Here is a 17,209-nt window from a genome sequence, read left to right on the forward strand (position 1 = left end):
AGCAAGCTTGAACTTGGGGTTCTGCCTTTTTGAGGTTGAGAGTGGGGTGTCTAGTATTTTAAAGGTTCATTCTTTATTGGTGAATTTAAAACATAAGAGCGGGAAATAAAGTCTGAGAAGGGAGAAGCAAGCAGTCAGTGAGATGGGCTGTTATCAGGTCAACCAGAGCTTTCTGAAAGCGGGAACTTCATGGGTGGGGTGGCCTGGCTCTTTATCTCATTGTGTAGCTGTCACGTTGTGTAGATCTTCACTAGAGATGGATGTCTTTGACATGGATGTTCTCAAAGCTTCATGTCAGGCACTTATATTACAATAATAAAAATGAACTATCAGGTGCTGACACACACTGCCCCAACCTTGGAACCAGCCATTTCTTCAGTTGGTGCCTTTTAGGGAAGAAGGTGTTAAAAAGCCAAGGTCTGGGTGAAGGGGGCCAAAGGGCACTAACTTCCAGTTATAAAATAAGTCAGTTATGGGGATGTAATGTGCAGTTTGGTGACTATAGTTAATCCTACTGTATTGAATATTTGAAAGCTGATAAGAGAGTAAACCTTAAAAATTTCTTCCCAGAAGAAAAAAAATTGTAATTGTGTATGTTAAACAAAACCCCAAGATCGGGGGGGGGGGGGGCTAGAATGCTCTTTGCTAACAGTGTGTCATTGCTTCTGGGGCCTCTCAACATACAATTAGGGAGTGTGTATGTGTGTGTGCATGTCTGTGTAAACACACATCTAATTATTCCTCTGTATCTCTATATATTTAGAATACAGTTGTTGTAGTTGTTGTTGTTTGTAACAAAGCCCATCACTGTAGGATTCTAATTAGATCTGTGTAATTTAGATATATGTCACTGTCCTTTTAATTTTTAACAGGTGGCTAAACCCCTTGTTTAAAATTGGTCACAAACGGAAATTAAAACAAGATGACTTGTACTCAGTGCTTGCAGAAGATCGCTCCCAGAACCTTGGAGAAGAGCTGCAAGGGTGAGCACAGACATCAGGCAGGAGAAAGAGTCAGAATTTCCACATGGGGCTATAGGTGTGGGGGGGCTTTATCTTCCTCTGGGTTCTTCTGAGCCTCCTCCCCTGACATTGCACACTCACCCCCTCAGGCTGACCCTGGGCTTAGCCCACTTTGGAGGCTGGGGGAGCCCGTGTTCCCTGTGCACCTGTGGACGTGGAGGGAGCCTGCAGCCATAGCCCTGGAGGTCGAGCTCTGTCCCTGGAGGTGGGGCCCCTGGAGGAGGATGTCTGCCCTCCTGAGCTGCTCATGGTGCTAAGAATCCAGCAAAGTTTGGCAGGAACTTATTTCCTGAGACTAAAACTTTTACCTCAAGGCCTGTTTCTCTGGTGTTTCAAGGTCTGCACCGCTCATCTTTCAGGAGCCCTGTGAGCAGTTAGCCAGCATCTGGGGGGCAGCCACAGAGCGTCCTGTAGTGAAGGCTCACCTCCCACTCCGCCCCTCCCCATTTCCCCTTTGGTGGACACACTGTTCTTCACTGTGCTCTGTTTCTCATCGCAGGTACTGGGATCAGGAAGTGAAGAGAGCTGAGAAAGATGCACGGGAGCCTTCTTTAACGAAAGCGATCATAAAGTGTTACTGGAAATCCTATATAGTTTGGGGAATTTTTACTTTTCTTGAGGTAAAAACTTTTACATACAGTGCATTGCTTTTCAGGGTATGCGGGTCAGTACTGAGATGGACACGTGTGGAGAGAGGTCACTGGCTTAAGGTCTGAAGCTAAATCTCATCTAGGAAACATGATATAACTCAGTGGTTGTATGTATCTTTTTTTTTTTTTTTTAATGTATTTTGACTGCACTGGGTCTTTGTTGCTGTGTGCAGGATTTCTCTAGTTGCAGTGAACGGGAGCTTCTTTCTAGTTGCAGTGTGTAGGCTTCTCATTGCAGTGGCTTCTCTTCTTGCAGAGCACAGGCTCTAGGGCACACAGGCTTCAGCAGTTGTGGCAGACAGGCTTTGTTGCCCCATGGCGTGTGGAATCTTCCCGGACCAGGGATTGAACTTGTATCCCCTGCATTAGCATGTGAATTCTGAACCACTTAGCCAACATAAGGTCTTTTGAAAAAACCCAAACGAATTTGTTGGCTAATTGAATATTTTCCTTTCAACATAGTGTGATGGAAGGATGACTCTAAAAAAAGAAAAGACATTTTATACCATATTAGGACATTATTGGTGCTCAGTAAATGATATAAATGCTAAAATCAATCCTTTACTAGAAGAATATCCTACAACCTCAAGGAATATATACTTCCTGGTTTGGAGGAAATAAACTTGGACCAGAGCCCCAGCAATGTAAGGCATTTTGCAGGTGATCAGCAAATAATTGTTAACTTGCCCAGGTCACATCTGATGAATGCTTTCCTAAGAAATGATCATTTCTTTTCCCCTTCCTGTGGAACAGAACCTGGGCCCAGTGTCTGGGCTGAACCTGCCAGAGCTCCCAGGGTCACGCCCTTCTCTGGGCTGCTCCCCCTGCCCTAGAGGCCAGGTCACTCAGGCCAGAGCCCCCTGTGGGGAGGAGCTCCAGCTTCACCATGAATCATGGAGAATCTGCACCAACTGTGCTGGTTTCCATCCTGGCTATGGGGGTGGTTTGCTGGTTGAAGGGGGATCCTGGTAGCCTGGCATTGGCAGATGGTGGAGAAGGGGATGTGCAGGGAAAACCAGAGACAGAAAACTGTGAGGTCAGTGACCTCCATGACCCTGAAGATCCTGAGTCAAGATCCCCCAGAGGACAGTCCACCTGGAGACACAGTGCCGTCAGCCCCCTGTTCTGGCTGAGCCTGCTGGAGGTCTGCTGCAGACCCCCCTGGGTGGCTCATGCTCTCCATGGTCCCTTAGCACTGCCTTAGGGACACGGGCGGGCTGTGAGTGTATGAGAGCAGGAGGGATGGAAGATGCGGTTGCTGTGAAAAGGGTGTTTTAGGTGAAGGTGTGAGCTGTCATTAGTCCATTGTGTTGGGGGTGAAATGGGTGGGCCAGGTGGTTTACAGTGGGCGGCGTGGCTCTTGTTTAAAGGCTGTGCTGTACTGAAGGGCACTGTGGGCAGTGGGCAGGTGGGTAGGTGAAGTCTGCCCCACACAACTGGAGAGACGGAGAGTCTGTCAGCTCCCAGGGGACTGGGTGGTCCTGGGAAATGGAGTTCTCATTGATGACAAAGGTGTGTTGACCATTGTGCCAGACGGTGGGAACAGGTGTGTGGGGCAGAGTGCCACATTAGAGAGGGCTCTGACCATGTAGATACCTCAGTGTTTTGAGAAGGGCAGGATGGAGTGTTGATTTCTAAGTTTCCAAAAAGGGGTTCCATAGTGTAATGGTGAGCACTCTGGACTCTGATTTCTAAGTTTCCAGCCCCAGGAATACTTCCTGCTGGGGATCTAGGAAGGCTGGGCCTGGGGCTGCATAAGGTGCAAATGGTAGAGCCCTGGTCCCTCCTTCAGGAGACTGGTTGTTGGGTGGTCATAGCAGAGAATTGGGGAGTCGAGGACCTGGTAAATGTGGGGGTTCATCCTCTGTAGTACTAGAAGTAAGTAACAAATAACTACATACTCAGAAGTTATGGTGGTATCCACAGCAGTACTATTAGTTTAGTAAGCAGGGCTTCCCTGGTAGCTCAGTGGTAAAGAATACACCTGCTAATGCAGGATATGAGGGTTCCTTCCCTGAGTTGGGAAGATCCCCTGAAGTAAATAGTAACCCACTCCAGTTTTCTTGCCTGAGAAATCCCATGTACAGAGGAACCTGGTGGGCTGCAGACCGTGGGGTCACAAAGAGTGGAACGTGACTTAGCAAATGAAAACACACACACACACAAACAGGACGTACTTGAAAAAAGTTATGTATTAGGAATTGCCATGAACACTTTATGTACAGTATCACTTTTATTCCTTTGGCTGACAACAAAGTTGTAGGTTTCATATCACCCATTTTAGGAGAAAGGACTCTGAGTCCAAGTATTTACACAGTGTGCCTCTGATCACACAAAACATAAAGGACAGTGAGGTTCCATCTTGGGCTCTCTGACTTGTGAGCCTGACCATCTCAATGATTGCGAGCTTGTCCAGGGTAGGAAGGCTCGTCTTGAGAGCTTTGTCTTCATGGTCTCAGACATATGCATCCTGGACTTGGCCAAAGGGTAATAAATAGGATGCTAAGAACTTCCTACAGCAGGAAGTCAGATGAGATCATAAATGAGGGTAGAGTCCAAGTGGCCACGTCCCCTGGGTGCCAGAAGTGGCTAGGGTAACAGTGGCAGCAACATCATGCTGCCTTCAGATGGACCAGGAGCCCTTCAGGAATCACCTTCCCCTCATTACCATCCCTATGTGATTTTTTTTTCTTAACTGTGCTGAATCTTCATTGCTGCACTCAGGTTTTCTCTGGTTGTGGCAAGTGAGGGACACTGTAGTTACAGTGCTCGGGCTTCTCATTATGATGGCTTCTCTAATTGTGGAGCACAGACTGTAAGCTCAGTAATTGTGGTGCATGGGCTAAGTGCCATGTGGGATCTTCCTGGACCAGGGATTGAACCCATGTCTATTGCATTGGCAGGTAGATTCTTAACCACTGAGCCACCTGGGAAGCCCATGACATTACTCCTTAATGAGACTGATCACTCAACTGGATTATTAAATATTGTCTCTCAGCAGAAAATTCCAGACACTTAGGTAGAAATGACCCGCCTTTATTTTGTACTCATTTTTGGTGAATTTGTTGTATCTATCAGTATTCTCTTTGGTAGGGGACATTACTCTTATTTCTCCTGTAATTACAGTGATACCAGGCTCAAATGGAGAGCTAACAGGCAACACTGGTTCCCAAAGAGAATCATATGTTTCAGGAAAGGTTGGGATGGCAGGTGTTAGTGCTGGCTTCTGGTGGAGAGCCCCAGGTTTGCAGGCTGCAGCACTGGACTGCCCTCGGCCATGCCTGAGCTGACATTATTGTTTTTCTGTGTGAGCCTACAAATTTCTCTTTCAGTGAAGTCTATAAAAGGTCTGTTTTACATTTTACAGTATGAGGGACTCTTCCATAAACTTTTAGAGCTTCCAGGGGTAAATGATGGGGCTTGCTGGAAATGTAATAGTGAGCCTTTGTGTTCTTGTGAATTGATCCTGCTACTCTGATCTGATCATCATACTCATACTTCTTCAGCTGAATGGTGATCTCTTATTTCTCTGTAGTAGATGAAGCCTTCTGTGACCTTGTGTAAGGTGAGACAGTTGGTACAGCCTGTGAACATGTATGTAGAACAAAACAGGAGTGTTGGAGTTTCACGTTATATTCACTTGAGGAATGGGGACACCTTTCTGTAAATATCCTGATCAGGCACTAGTTGGCTGAACAGAAAATGCTGTTAGTTTTGTTTCATGTCTGATGTTTTGGATTCTCTTTCCCTTCCGCTTGCATGTGGGCTTCTCAACTTCAGATAGACAGAAGAGAGATATCAAAGCAAGCTCATTGGCTGTTCACCCTGTTTGTGTTAATAAAGAGGGATTACCTAAAAGGAAAAGCTTGTTTCAAAGGTCCTGAAAGATTTCCAAACTTTTGTCATTGTGTCTTTTTTTGTGGAGGAAATGATGTTGAGGGCCAAGGTATTCACTTTTGGTGAGTTGGATTTGTGTTGAGTGTTTTGTTTTCCTTGATGGGGGAAAAGGGGACATTCAGGAAGTGACTAGAGGGAGGAAGTAGGTTGTGGGGTGGAGTGGCCATTTGGCAGAGTGAGCAAATGTTGTAGTTTTTTTGCTTTTAGTTTTGGGGAAGAAAATTGTTTTCCGTAAGTCTTACTCAGGAGGTAAGTTTCAATGCCCCCCAGTTCATTGATTTAGGATTTTAATTTTTGCCTTGAGGAAGAGATGATTGGTAACATTTCATCCAAACCAGTGCCCTCAATATGTGGCTGATGACAAATCATGGAAGACATTGTTTTTTAGATTGACTTCTGCCATGTTTAATTTTTGATTCTGAGGTACATTCCAGATTCTAGGGTGTAGAGATGTTAACACAGTATCACCCTGGGGTTGAGAGCCTGGGAACTTCCCCAACCTGGTTTCTTTGTGATACTCCAACAGTGGCTGGGCTCCATTCTCTTCATCTGCAGACATGTGCAGTTCAGGGTGGGAAAGAGTGGATATGTTTGTGCTGGTGTCTCTGTTCATAAAGATTCTTAAAGCAGAAGATGGTAAGAGCATGTTCCACATTTAGGAGCCACTTTGACTTTCTGTTGGGTTGAGACATTGAGCAAACGAGGGACAGGGGAAGCCTGGCAGCAGGGCTTGTGTTCATAAGGAAGCAGATTTCTTAGCCTTCTTCTGCCACCTTTATCCTTATTCCTCTTAAGGCTCACTTGGTATTTTGTCAAATGTGTTCTAAAGTACTGGTTGTACTATTTATTGAACTTCCAGAGTGTATTCAGCACAATGTACTAAAACTTTCTTGTCTTGGAATATAGAGTTTGGGCTTAAGGTTAAAACTATTGTCTGCTTGTCTTCTAGAAGATAGTATATATGCATTTTATTGTTGTTGTTGTTTTTAGATTAGCCGTGGATGTAGCATTATGTCAAAATACCTTTTTAACATTCTAATAATAAAAGTAAAGCTTGAATTAAAAAAATAAAAAGTATGGCTTGCATTTCTATTTAAAGCTTTTTTCTTTCAGGAAGGCACCAGAGTAGTTCAGCCCATATTTTTGGGGAAAATGATTCGTTATTTTGAAAGCTCCAATTCTGTCGCCTTTCACGAAGCCTATGGCTATGCGGCAGGGCTGAGCGCCAGCGTTCTTGTGTGGGCTGTTCTGCACCACGTGTACTTCTACCACATTCAGCGTGTGGGGATGAGGCTGAGAGTAGCCTTGTGCCATATGATCTACCGCAAGGTGAGTGTCACTCGGTACCACAGTGTGTACCTCCCCTGAAACATCGGGAACATTTGGGGAAAGTTCTCTGTAAATTATACATTTTGTGACTGGAAATACTTACACATTACTAGAGAAATGTGCTAGGGCTTCCAGGTGGCTCAGTGGTAAAGAACCCGCCTGGCAATGCAGGAGACACAGGTTTGATCCCTAGGTTAAGAAGATCCCCTGGAGAAGGAAATGGCTACCCACTCCAGTTTTCTTGCCTGGAGAATCCCATGGAGCCTGTGAGGCTACAGTCCGTGGAGCCTCAAAGAGTTGTACACAACTTAGTGACTGAACAGCAACAGAGAAGCTTGCTATTTGCCTCATCAAGCTTGTTGTCATCTCAGCAAACTTTTGCCAGTATAGAATGGGAAGCTTTCTATTGAGATTGGGTCAGAGCTGCCTTTGATGACTTTCAGCCCACAGACTGTGGCATAATCCCTGATTCTGGGAGAAACCAGGCTGGGTGTTAGAAATGGAGTGGCCACTAAGCTCATAGTCATAGTTTGTCTACACCATGGATTCCAGGCTGGGCATGTTTCCAGGAGCTCTCTAAGGTTGCACATCTGCATTTCCTAAAATAGCCCATTCAGCATTTTAGTGCTCTTTTCAGATGAGCTTTGATCTTGTGGGAGGAATCATATGTAAAATGGTGTGTCATTTATTAACATTTCCACAGTTTTGGTAAAATTACCTTTGGCTTTTGATCATTGACTTTTTAAAATTGTGGCAAAATACACACAATATAGGGCTTCCCTGGTGGTCAGATGGTAAGGAATCTGCCTGTAATACAGGAGACCCAGGTTCGATTTCTGGGTCGGGAAGATCCCCTGGAGGAAGGAATGGCAACCCATTCCAATATTCTTGCTTGGAGAATCCCATGGACAGAGGAGCCTAGGGGGCTATATTGTCCATGAGGTCACAAAGAATTGGACATGAATGAGCGACTAACACTTCACTTCATACACAATATAATGTTTACCATTTTTAACTTTTGCTTTTAAACCTCTTTCCATCTGAGCCTTTTTAAAAGAGTATCTCATTACTTTATTATTACATTTAAAATTTTTTTTTAATTGAAGGATAGTTGCTTTACAGTATTGTGTTGGTTTCTGCCACACGTCAACATGAGTCAGCCATTAGTTCATTAAGTACATTCACATTGTTGTGCAGCTATCACCACTGTTGTTAGCCACAACTTCCCTCCCATCAGACATCACCATTCTACTTCTTTGAATTTGACTACTCTAGGTGCTTCATGTAAGTGGAATCATACAATGTTTGTCATTTTGTGTCTGGCTTATGTCATGTAGCACAGTGCCTTCAGGGTTCATTGATGTTGGAGTAGGTGTCAGAATTTAATTCCTCTTTAAGGCTGAATAATATTCCATTATAGATCATTGTTGTATAATATTCCACTGTTGAGTAATATTCCATAATATTCCATTGTTGAATAACATTCCATTATAAAACATTGTGTATATCTATTCTTCTGTCAGTGGACATTTGGGTTCTTTCCACCTTTTGGCTGTTGTGAACATTGCTGCCATGAACACAGATGTGCAAAAAGTTTGTGTATTCAGTTCTTTTAGAACATCCCCAGAAGTGGAATTGTGTACTATATGCTGATTTTATGTTTAGTTTTTTGAGGAACTGCTATACTCTCTTTCATCATAGCTACATCATTTTACATTCACACTTGATTGGTTTTTCTGTTTACCTTAAGGACTATATGAGAAGATTTTACAAATTGACATTTTGTTTGGATCAGTGGCTCCAGTTGGTGGTCTGTTGAAGCAGCTTGTGGTGTCTCTTCAGGTTCTTTATCTCTCTAGGGCATTTTTAAGAACTTTTTACCAAATGAAGGGATTGGGCAACTCAGGCTGTGTTTTTGGTAAAGTCAGCAGACTGGCGTTAAGAACACAGGTTCCTCACAGGAATAGTGCTTTGAATGCTACATTTCAGGTTTCACTCATTTCAGAATGAAGAACCAAGCCCAAAGTGTTTAAATGACATCATCCACAGAATTAATGATTGAGTCCAGATTTACAGTCCAAATCTCTTGTTTTATTTCCTTAATGCAGCCTCTCCACTCTCACTTAATTTGTGTCAAATTTACTTTAGTTTGTTCCCAAGTCTAAACCTCTGGAGAAGGAAAACCTAAACCTACACCCTTTATTCTTCAGTCAGGGCCAAGTTCACTGAGAAACAGGGTGGAGGATTTTGCTTCTACCTTCTACTCCTCCCTTTGCTGTCCTCATGGGCAGGGCTGCTGCCACATTGAGGACACGAAGGATGAATGAATGTCTGTCCCTAGAGCCCTGCTGTCAGGAATCATCTTGCTCGTCCTGATACCACAGAAGACCCCAGAAAAACTCTTCATTTTATGTTCTAAGAGTGATTTGGTATCACCACAGGAGTCCAGTTCTCTGTTTCTTTCTCTCATTTCAGGCCCTTCGCCTGAATATCCCCGCCATGGGGAAGACCACCACAGGCCAGATAGTCAACCTGCTGTCCAACGATGTGAACAGGTTTGATCAGGTAAGCTGCCCCTGAGGGATCCTCTTCCAGTTCCTATCCTCGCTGGGTTCAGCTTAGTGGGATGCCAGGTGCCAGGGTTTGGTGTCAGCCCGGATTCTGTTGAGGAACTTAGACAAGGGTTCTCTTTATTCAATGCTTATTTCTTCTGTGTGCAACTTAGATGTAATAATGTATGTTGTCCTGTAGATGAGGGTTTTGTTTTTCTAATACTAGGCAGGCAGCAGTGTTCTTGCCTGGCTTAGTGTCCGGGGTCCTCCTGGAGTGACCCTTCTTGGCATGTAGTGTTGGTGTTGCTGGACTGTCTTCCTCTTCCTCTGGATGATGAAGGCCTAGAGGGCAGGGATTGTTCTTTCCCCTGAACCCCGTTCAGTGCCTGCTGCATCAGGAGCCCGCGAAGAATATGTCAAGTGGCTGGTCCCCAAACAGACACAGCTGATTTTCTGCTATCCCACCATACTTTTTTCCCCACTTATGTAATGAATAGATCACATGACCCAGGGTGTTATTGCTATTGGTCAAACATCTATATTGCACTAGACACTTCTCTTTCAGTTATTCATTCATCAAACATGAAGTAAGGCCAGTACTCAGTTTCAGAGATGAATGCAATTTAGTTTTTCCCTGGAGAAGTCACAGGTTGTCAGGAAGGTGAGTATACAAGTTATTACTGGAGAGTGTGGTAGGTAATATAATATAAGCTTTTCTTGGGTGCTGGAATGAAATGGGGACTGAACATTGAGGCAGAGAGAGTTTGGGGAAGCCCTGAGCTCACATGTGGTATAGACAAAATCAAGGCTTTTCTTTCAAGGCTGCTGGTCTGGTTCTCCCTGGATGTCCCTGAGGCTGGTCCTGTGCTGCTCCCAGAACAGCGTCATCTGGGGTAGATGCTTGAGTCTCTGCTTCAGCAGGTGTAAAACCCATTGAGATCATTCCCATTTAGGTTCCTGTCTATTCTTTCAAAGCATATTATTTCTATAATGGGTCTTTACTGGTTTTGTTTTTATACCATCCTAAGAAGGCTTTGTCTTTCTCTTTTAAGGTAATGATGTTCTTGCACTATCTTTGGGTGGGGCCACTGCAGGCTATTGCAGTGACTGCCCTGCTCTGGATGGAAATAGGGATGTCGTGTCTTCCCGGGATGGCGGTTCTCATTATTCTTCTGCTTTTGCAAAGCTGCATTGGAAATTTGTTTTCATCACTCCGGTAAGAGAAACACTGGTTTTAAAAAAAAAAGGTAACATGTACTTGGCAACTTCCATAGTCTGCTAGATGTTTTTGTTCAAAAGCAAAACAAAAGGCTTCTCTTCTCTCTTCTTTGTGTGGGCTGTAGACCCCTGGAGAAGGAAATGGAAATCCACTCCAGTATTCTTGCCTGGGAAATCCCATGGACAGAGGAATCTGGTGAACTGTAGTCCACGGGGTCGCAGAGAGTCAGATATGATTTAGCAACTGAACACATATATACACCCTTCAGGCTTAGCCAGTGGAGGCTCCAGCCTTAAGCTGAAGGCTGATCTTGAAGTGGACATGGTGATGGCATTCACTGACTTCTCCTGGCATTGTATCTGAATAAGCAGAGTGTCCTTAAGCAGAATTTACCCATGTCTAAGTTACTTAAATGTTATTAAAAATAATCATAATTAATTTAAAAAATTTTAAAAAAATAATCATAATTGTACAGGCCCATTTCTAGCTGCATTTATTTTTATTATGCTTGTGTTAGACCCATGTTTATGTTGTGCTTTATTTCAATGTTTCCATTAAGTTTTAGACATCCCAAGGGCAAGGTTGACCTTAATTATGTCTTCATAAAACCCCAGAGTCCCAGCAATGTATGTGACAGAGAAGAGACTGGTGATGAAGAGCCTAGTGATGATCAGATAAAGCTAAAGCAGGTCTCAGAGGGTTGGAGATGTGTCATTGTCCAGGTTGTCAGGTGATGGAGGTGTTGTGCTGTTTGAAGGTTTTTTCTTGAGTTTTTTCTTCTTCTTCTTCTTCTTTTTTTTTTTTTTTTTTTTGGCAACGATGTGTGGTATTTTTCTCTACTTGGAAGTTCTTTCCTCTTTGCTGTGGAGAGATGTTCCTTATCCTTCCACACCCTGTTCCACTGCTACCAGCAATTTTTATTCCTATTTTTATTACAACACAAACACTGTCTTCCTGTTATATTCTTTTCTGCCTTCCCCGCCTAACTGTGATCTCTTTGAGCAGATGCTTTGTATCTGAATCATTTCAGGTCTTCCTTAGCTGATGCTGCAAGTTCTCCAAGTTAATTCTTGATTTGGACTGAGTGGTTGGCTTCCTAATTGAAATCTTTCTCCATTTGTACTTTGAGTAGGACCTGCCTGTGTTGTCAGCACAAAAGAGCTGTGGGGACTTCTCTGATCCTTGGTCTCTGTCTGTGCCCCCTGCTGCTGCTGATAATAAGGAAATTTGTGGTTACTAAGGCTCATCTCTCACATCTGTTTCCTCAGGAGTAAGACTGCAGCTATCACAGACTACAGGATCAGGACCATAAGCGAAGTTATAACTGGCATCAAAACAATTAAAATGAATGCTTGGGAAAAGTCATTTATAGACATTATTCCCAGATTGAGACGGTAAGATTTTTTATATATATATGTGGAGATGTCAGTTTAACTTGATCTTCCATCTACCATCTTCTTAAAGGAAAATACATATATGCTTCTTACTTATACAGAAATGAAATTCTAAATATTTCTTAAGCATTGATTGTAAAATATTAGTGTTTGAGATGACAGTATTTAAACTAAAATTGTAATATATGTTGATATAGCATAAATGGGGAGTTGATAGAGATTGAGTGTACCTGTATCAGGCCAAATGTTATGAACCAGTATTACTCATTGTAAACAGAGCCCTGAAAAGACTGTTCTTTTATCTTTGATTTATGTTTGTAGACTTTTAAAAAATATTTCATTTACCCAGTGCACCAGGCCCGAGCACTTGTCTCATGCATCCAACCTGGGCTGGTGATGTGTTTCACCCTAGATAATATACATGTTTCGATGCTGTTCTCTCAAAACATCCCACCCTCGCCTTCTCCCACAGGTGGAGAGGGAGGGGGGATCGGGATGGGGAATACATGTAAATCCATGGCTGATTCATGTCAATGTATGACAAAAACCACTACAATATTATAAAGTAATTAGTCTTCAACTAATAAAAATAAATGGAAAAAAAATAAAAAGAAATTTCGTTTAAATGTCTGATGAGTGTTTGTCCTCGAGCCCAGGGTGCTTAGAATTCTCTGGCTGCTCCCTGTCCCCTCTCACTGTACACCTTTGTGGGCGCCCCTCCCTCTGCTGGGGTTACACCTTCATCTTCCTTCTTCTCTAGCCTCTGCCAAGCGACTGACTCCAGCTCATCTCAGGGTCCACATGTGTGTGACTTATCCTGTCATTACTGTTCAGGGTTACATGCCTCTGCTCTGTGCTCCTGTGGGGGCTGTGCTGGCTGCCTCTGTCTAGTATCTTACAATTTGGGGGCTTACTCTTTTTTCTTTTTTTTAATGTACAGACACATCACACCACATCATTTTCTTTCTTTCTTTATTTATTAATTTTGACTGTGCTGGGTCTTCATTATTGTGTGCAGGCCTTCTCTAGTTGTGGCAAGCGGACTCTTCATTGTGGTGTGTGGACTTCTGAGGTGGCTTCTCTTGTTGCAGAGCACAGGCTCTAGGCACACTGGCCTCAATAGTTGCAGCATGTGGGCTCCAGCGCTTGGGCTCAGTAGTTGTGGTGCATGGGCTTAGTTGCTCTGCAGCATGTGTAACTATCTGGACCAGGGATTGAACCCGTGTCCTCCTCATTGGCAGGCAGATTCTTATCTACTGTACCACAAGGGAAGTACAGGGGTTTATTATTCTCCCCCCTCCTCCAATTTAATGAGCTCCTGGAGGGGGTGGGCTTTGTCTTTCTGTCATCAGTGAGGAGCCAGGCATAGGACTTGTGGTTATGAATGCTTGCTGAATGAATGTTTAAACACAGTGTGATTGACCCAAAATGCTTAAAAGTGCAACATTAAGCCTCCATTTAGTTGGAAGAGTGAAGTGGTGATAAAGTGTATGGTCCTTGGGTTGGGGCAGGGCCCTGGGTATGTACTGTGTAGTGTCTCCATGATGGGAGGGGTGGTTTATCTTAGTCTGTGTCCACTCTATAGAAAGGGGCCACTCACTTAGGTCACTTGAATTCATGCCTTGGATGTCAGCGATTGTTTTAAAATCTGTTTTAAAACTCTTGTTTCTAGGGAGGAAATTTCCAAGATTCTCAGAAGTTCCTACCTTAGAGGAATGAATTTGGCATCATTTTTCGCTGTAAGCAAAATCATGATTTTCATTACCTTCATCACCAATGAGCTCCTTGACAACCTGATCACAGCCAGCCAAGTGTTTGTGGTGGTGACACTTTTCGAGGCTCTGCGATTCCCGAGCACCCTTTACTTCCCCATGGCCATTGAGAAGGTGTCGGAGACTGTCATCAGCATCCGAAGAATCAAGGTTTGGGGACAAATAACTTTTTCAAGTTGTAGGTGGATTTTACGTAAAATACCTTTTATTTGATGTGACGGTATTCCTGTAAGTGAGATTTAACTCTCTCAGTGCGAAACCTGGCAGCCATTCCAAACTGTCTTACACACTCTTCTCTCTTCTTAGGTAGTACATACATGCTCAGCCACTCAGTTGTGTCTGACTCTTTGTGAACCTTTGGGCTGTAGCCCACCAGGCTTCTCCATCCACAGAATTTTTTAGGCAAGGTAGAGTGCATTACAATTATCCTAAGATCCTTACTCATTTATGGGTAGCAGTAGCAGTGGCATTTGCATCTTGATTTGCAGTGACGACTGCAGTGTGATTAAATGTCTAAAAGCAAAAGAAGGGTCTAAAAGCAAAAGAAGGAAGCAGATTGTGACTCGAATGACTAGGTAACAATTATGTTCAGTCCTGAGGTGAATAGGCTTTCCTCTCTGGCCTGGAGGGTGGGGGAAGAACTTGCTGGGAGCTCCTTGCTCCTCAGGCAGGAAGAGTGGCCTCAGATTCACTTAGCTCTCTGTCTTTAAAAATGGGTTCTTTCCTCCACAAATGCTTTGCTGGTGGATTTCTGAGCATGCCTTTTGGATCTGCCTTGTCATCCTTGTCCTCTTTTCACTTACTGCTTAATCCTCTCTCTAGCTGTCCTCTTCCTTTCAAACTTGTGATTCCCTCTATACCCACCGTGTCCTTTTCCTAACTGTTTGTAAATAGCTAGGGGCAGATAATTTACATCACCAAGATAAGGCCCTGGTACACAGTAGGTGCTCAAGTATTCACATGTTTATGAGTAGGTCTACAATGAAGATACATTGACTCTGTGATGCAGCCTGAGCTTGAACTTGTCTGGGCTTTATAAAAAGTCTAAATCGTTCTGTTCCTGCTTCTCCACAGTGATGTATGGCCAGTAATAGATCTCTAGAAAAGTTATATTGCTCTGGTTGGGATGACATTTTATTTTTAGGTCTTGCCATAAAAGCTGATTCTGTGTGTGTGTGTGTGTGTGATGAAGTTTCTATACTACAAAAAACTATTACCCATAAAACACTAGTCATATGGAGTCAGTTCTGATTCTGTGAGTTTATTATTTCTGATGGGGGCTTCTAGCAACACTGATAAGGGATGATACATTCAGTTCAACAAAATTTCTTTTTCATGGCTTTCACATCTTGAAATAAGATGTTTAGGAATACACTTGGACTGTGTGCTTGGACTATGGTGACCTTATCAGTGACAAGGTAGTTTGTTCAGATGAAAGCTTCACACGTATGTATTTTGTGCTGCTGTGGTTTTGTGGTTGTTGCTGGTGCAGTCACTGCCTTAGATCAGTGCTGTCAGGACTCGATGTGTGGTCTGGGCAGTCCTGAAACCTTCACACATCTCTCATTTACCTGATAGCAATTGAATGGGATAATCGTCAATGCCCCCACCATACATATAAGCAAGCAGGTTCCTGGAACAGGTGAAATAGCTCACCCATCCTCACTCATAAGTGACAGAACTAGGAGTCTGTCTAAAGTCTCATTTTTAACCACTGTTATGGTATCTCCTTCACGCCTTCTGGCACGTGAGATATCTCCTGAATGTGGTCTCCGTCATCTAGTCTCACTCAGAAGATCTTCAAAGGCTCTTTGTTTCTTGTAGAATCAAAATGTTAAACCCTAGGCTCCACTGGCTGCTCCATCACTTTCTGCGCTCTGGGGGAGGGGGAGTGTGCCTGTGACCTGCCACACTTACCCTCACTCTGGGGTCTTGGCTCACTCTGTTGGGCCCCCTGGGTTCCTTCTCTTCTGTTCTTGATTTAAGCAAATGCTGGTGAGCCTCCCACAGCCCCATGACCCTCTCCCAGCACTTCCATTCACGCTGATCCAGGACTTCTATTTATGTGCACGGCCAGTCCCACACCACTCAGCCTAGTATTTGTTGGGGTGAAGCTGACTCCCCGGGAGTGTTCTGAGCCCCATGACAGCAGACTATGTCTGGTTGTTCTTAAGTGTAGTGCCCCGCCCATGCTGGACACATCATGGGCATTGAATAAACACTGGATTGACTGAAACAAGAGTTACAGGAAATGGCTGGGATGTGACACAGAGGCCCAGGGTGATCCAACCTGTACTAGAAGCTGCAGAAATGCAGAAGGAGGGAGCAGGTTAGAGTTAGGCATTCCTGCAACATCAGGTCTTGGGGAAGGGTCTCAACCCAGGGGAGCTGGATCTTATCCAGAGTGGGAATAGGTTTGAATCCTCCCCTTGTTCTGTGCGTCTATTTGTGTATCTGAAACCAGCCTGACTGGACTTGGTGGACCTGCTCTTGAAAGAGAGGAGCTGTGCCCTGCACAGCCTGGTGTTCATGTAGACTCTTCTGGCCTGGCTCCTTATCTGGGCTCGTGGGGCTTGTAGGTGATTAGAAACAGTCAGTCTTACTGAGTTAACAAAGTTAGTCCGACTGTCTTGTTGGCCATCATGAAATAATAAAAAAGATCAATACCATGAGGCTTTACGGTAAAATGCATCTCTAGTCTGAAGGTGGTTTTGAGACAGAATTCCCTCCTCTTTGGAGTTGGTCAGTCTTTTTTCTCTGAAGACCTTTGACTAATTGGATGAGGCCCATCCACACTATGAAGACTAATCTATTTTATTCAGAGTCTTCTGGATTTAGAAGTTTGTCTCACCTGAAAAATATTTTCACTGTAATGCCTATTTAAGTAAGTGTATGGGGACTATAGTTCAGTTAAGTTGAGATAAAATTAGCCATCACACCCTCTTGAATCCCCGTCTCTTCCTTAGAGCTCCCAAATATGACTTTGTCTTCATTAGGCCATGTGTTTATGGATTTCTTTGCTTCCCTGAACTCCAGACTTATCTAAAGGGCAGATACAATGCCTCGCTCATCTTCATAGTCCTCCCAAATAGCAAGTACTCAGGAAACGTGCAACTGAAGGGACCTTCTAGCTCCATCATGTCTGGGTTGCAACAGATGCCTAACCAGTAAGCATGGTTGTAGTGGAGAGAGTGATGACTTTGATTCTTTGGTGAATTATGTGATGCACCAAAGAATGTGGTATAAAAGGGATCCTACAGAAGGTTTTCAAGGAATTGTGCTCAAACATTTAGATAGGATTTTTTATTCTTTTTCCACCAAAATGCAGCTGAACTATCTGAGGCTTGAAATTTCTTCCTGTGCAGATATGTGCA

General features: G+C 43.7%; 1 protein-coding gene across 1 annotated transcript in view; it reads left to right on the top strand.

The window, feature by feature from the left end:
• The window catches only part of LOC136144262 (ATP-binding cassette sub-family C member 4-like), a 160,309-nt gene that overhangs the window by 10,947 nt on the left and 132,153 nt on the right, over positions 1 to 17,209 (top strand). The window contains exons 2-8 of the mRNA XM_065902011.1: positions 873 to 983; positions 1,522 to 1,642; positions 6,683 to 6,898; positions 9,374 to 9,463; positions 10,503 to 10,666; positions 11,938 to 12,063; positions 13,736 to 13,985. Coding sequence (XP_065758083.1) covers positions 873 to 983; positions 1,522 to 1,642; positions 6,683 to 6,898; positions 9,374 to 9,463; positions 10,503 to 10,666; positions 11,938 to 12,063; positions 13,736 to 13,985 — 1,078 coding nt within the window. The remainder of the gene's footprint in view (positions 1 to 872; positions 984 to 1,521; positions 1,643 to 6,682; positions 6,899 to 9,373; positions 9,464 to 10,502; positions 10,667 to 11,937; positions 12,064 to 13,735; positions 13,986 to 17,209) is intronic.

Source organism: Muntiacus reevesi, chromosome 11 (genome assembly GCF_963930625.1).
Source record: "Muntiacus reevesi chromosome 11, mMunRee1.1, whole genome shotgun sequence".
Lineage (NCBI taxonomy): Eukaryota > Metazoa > Chordata > Mammalia > Artiodactyla > Cervidae > Muntiacus > Muntiacus reevesi.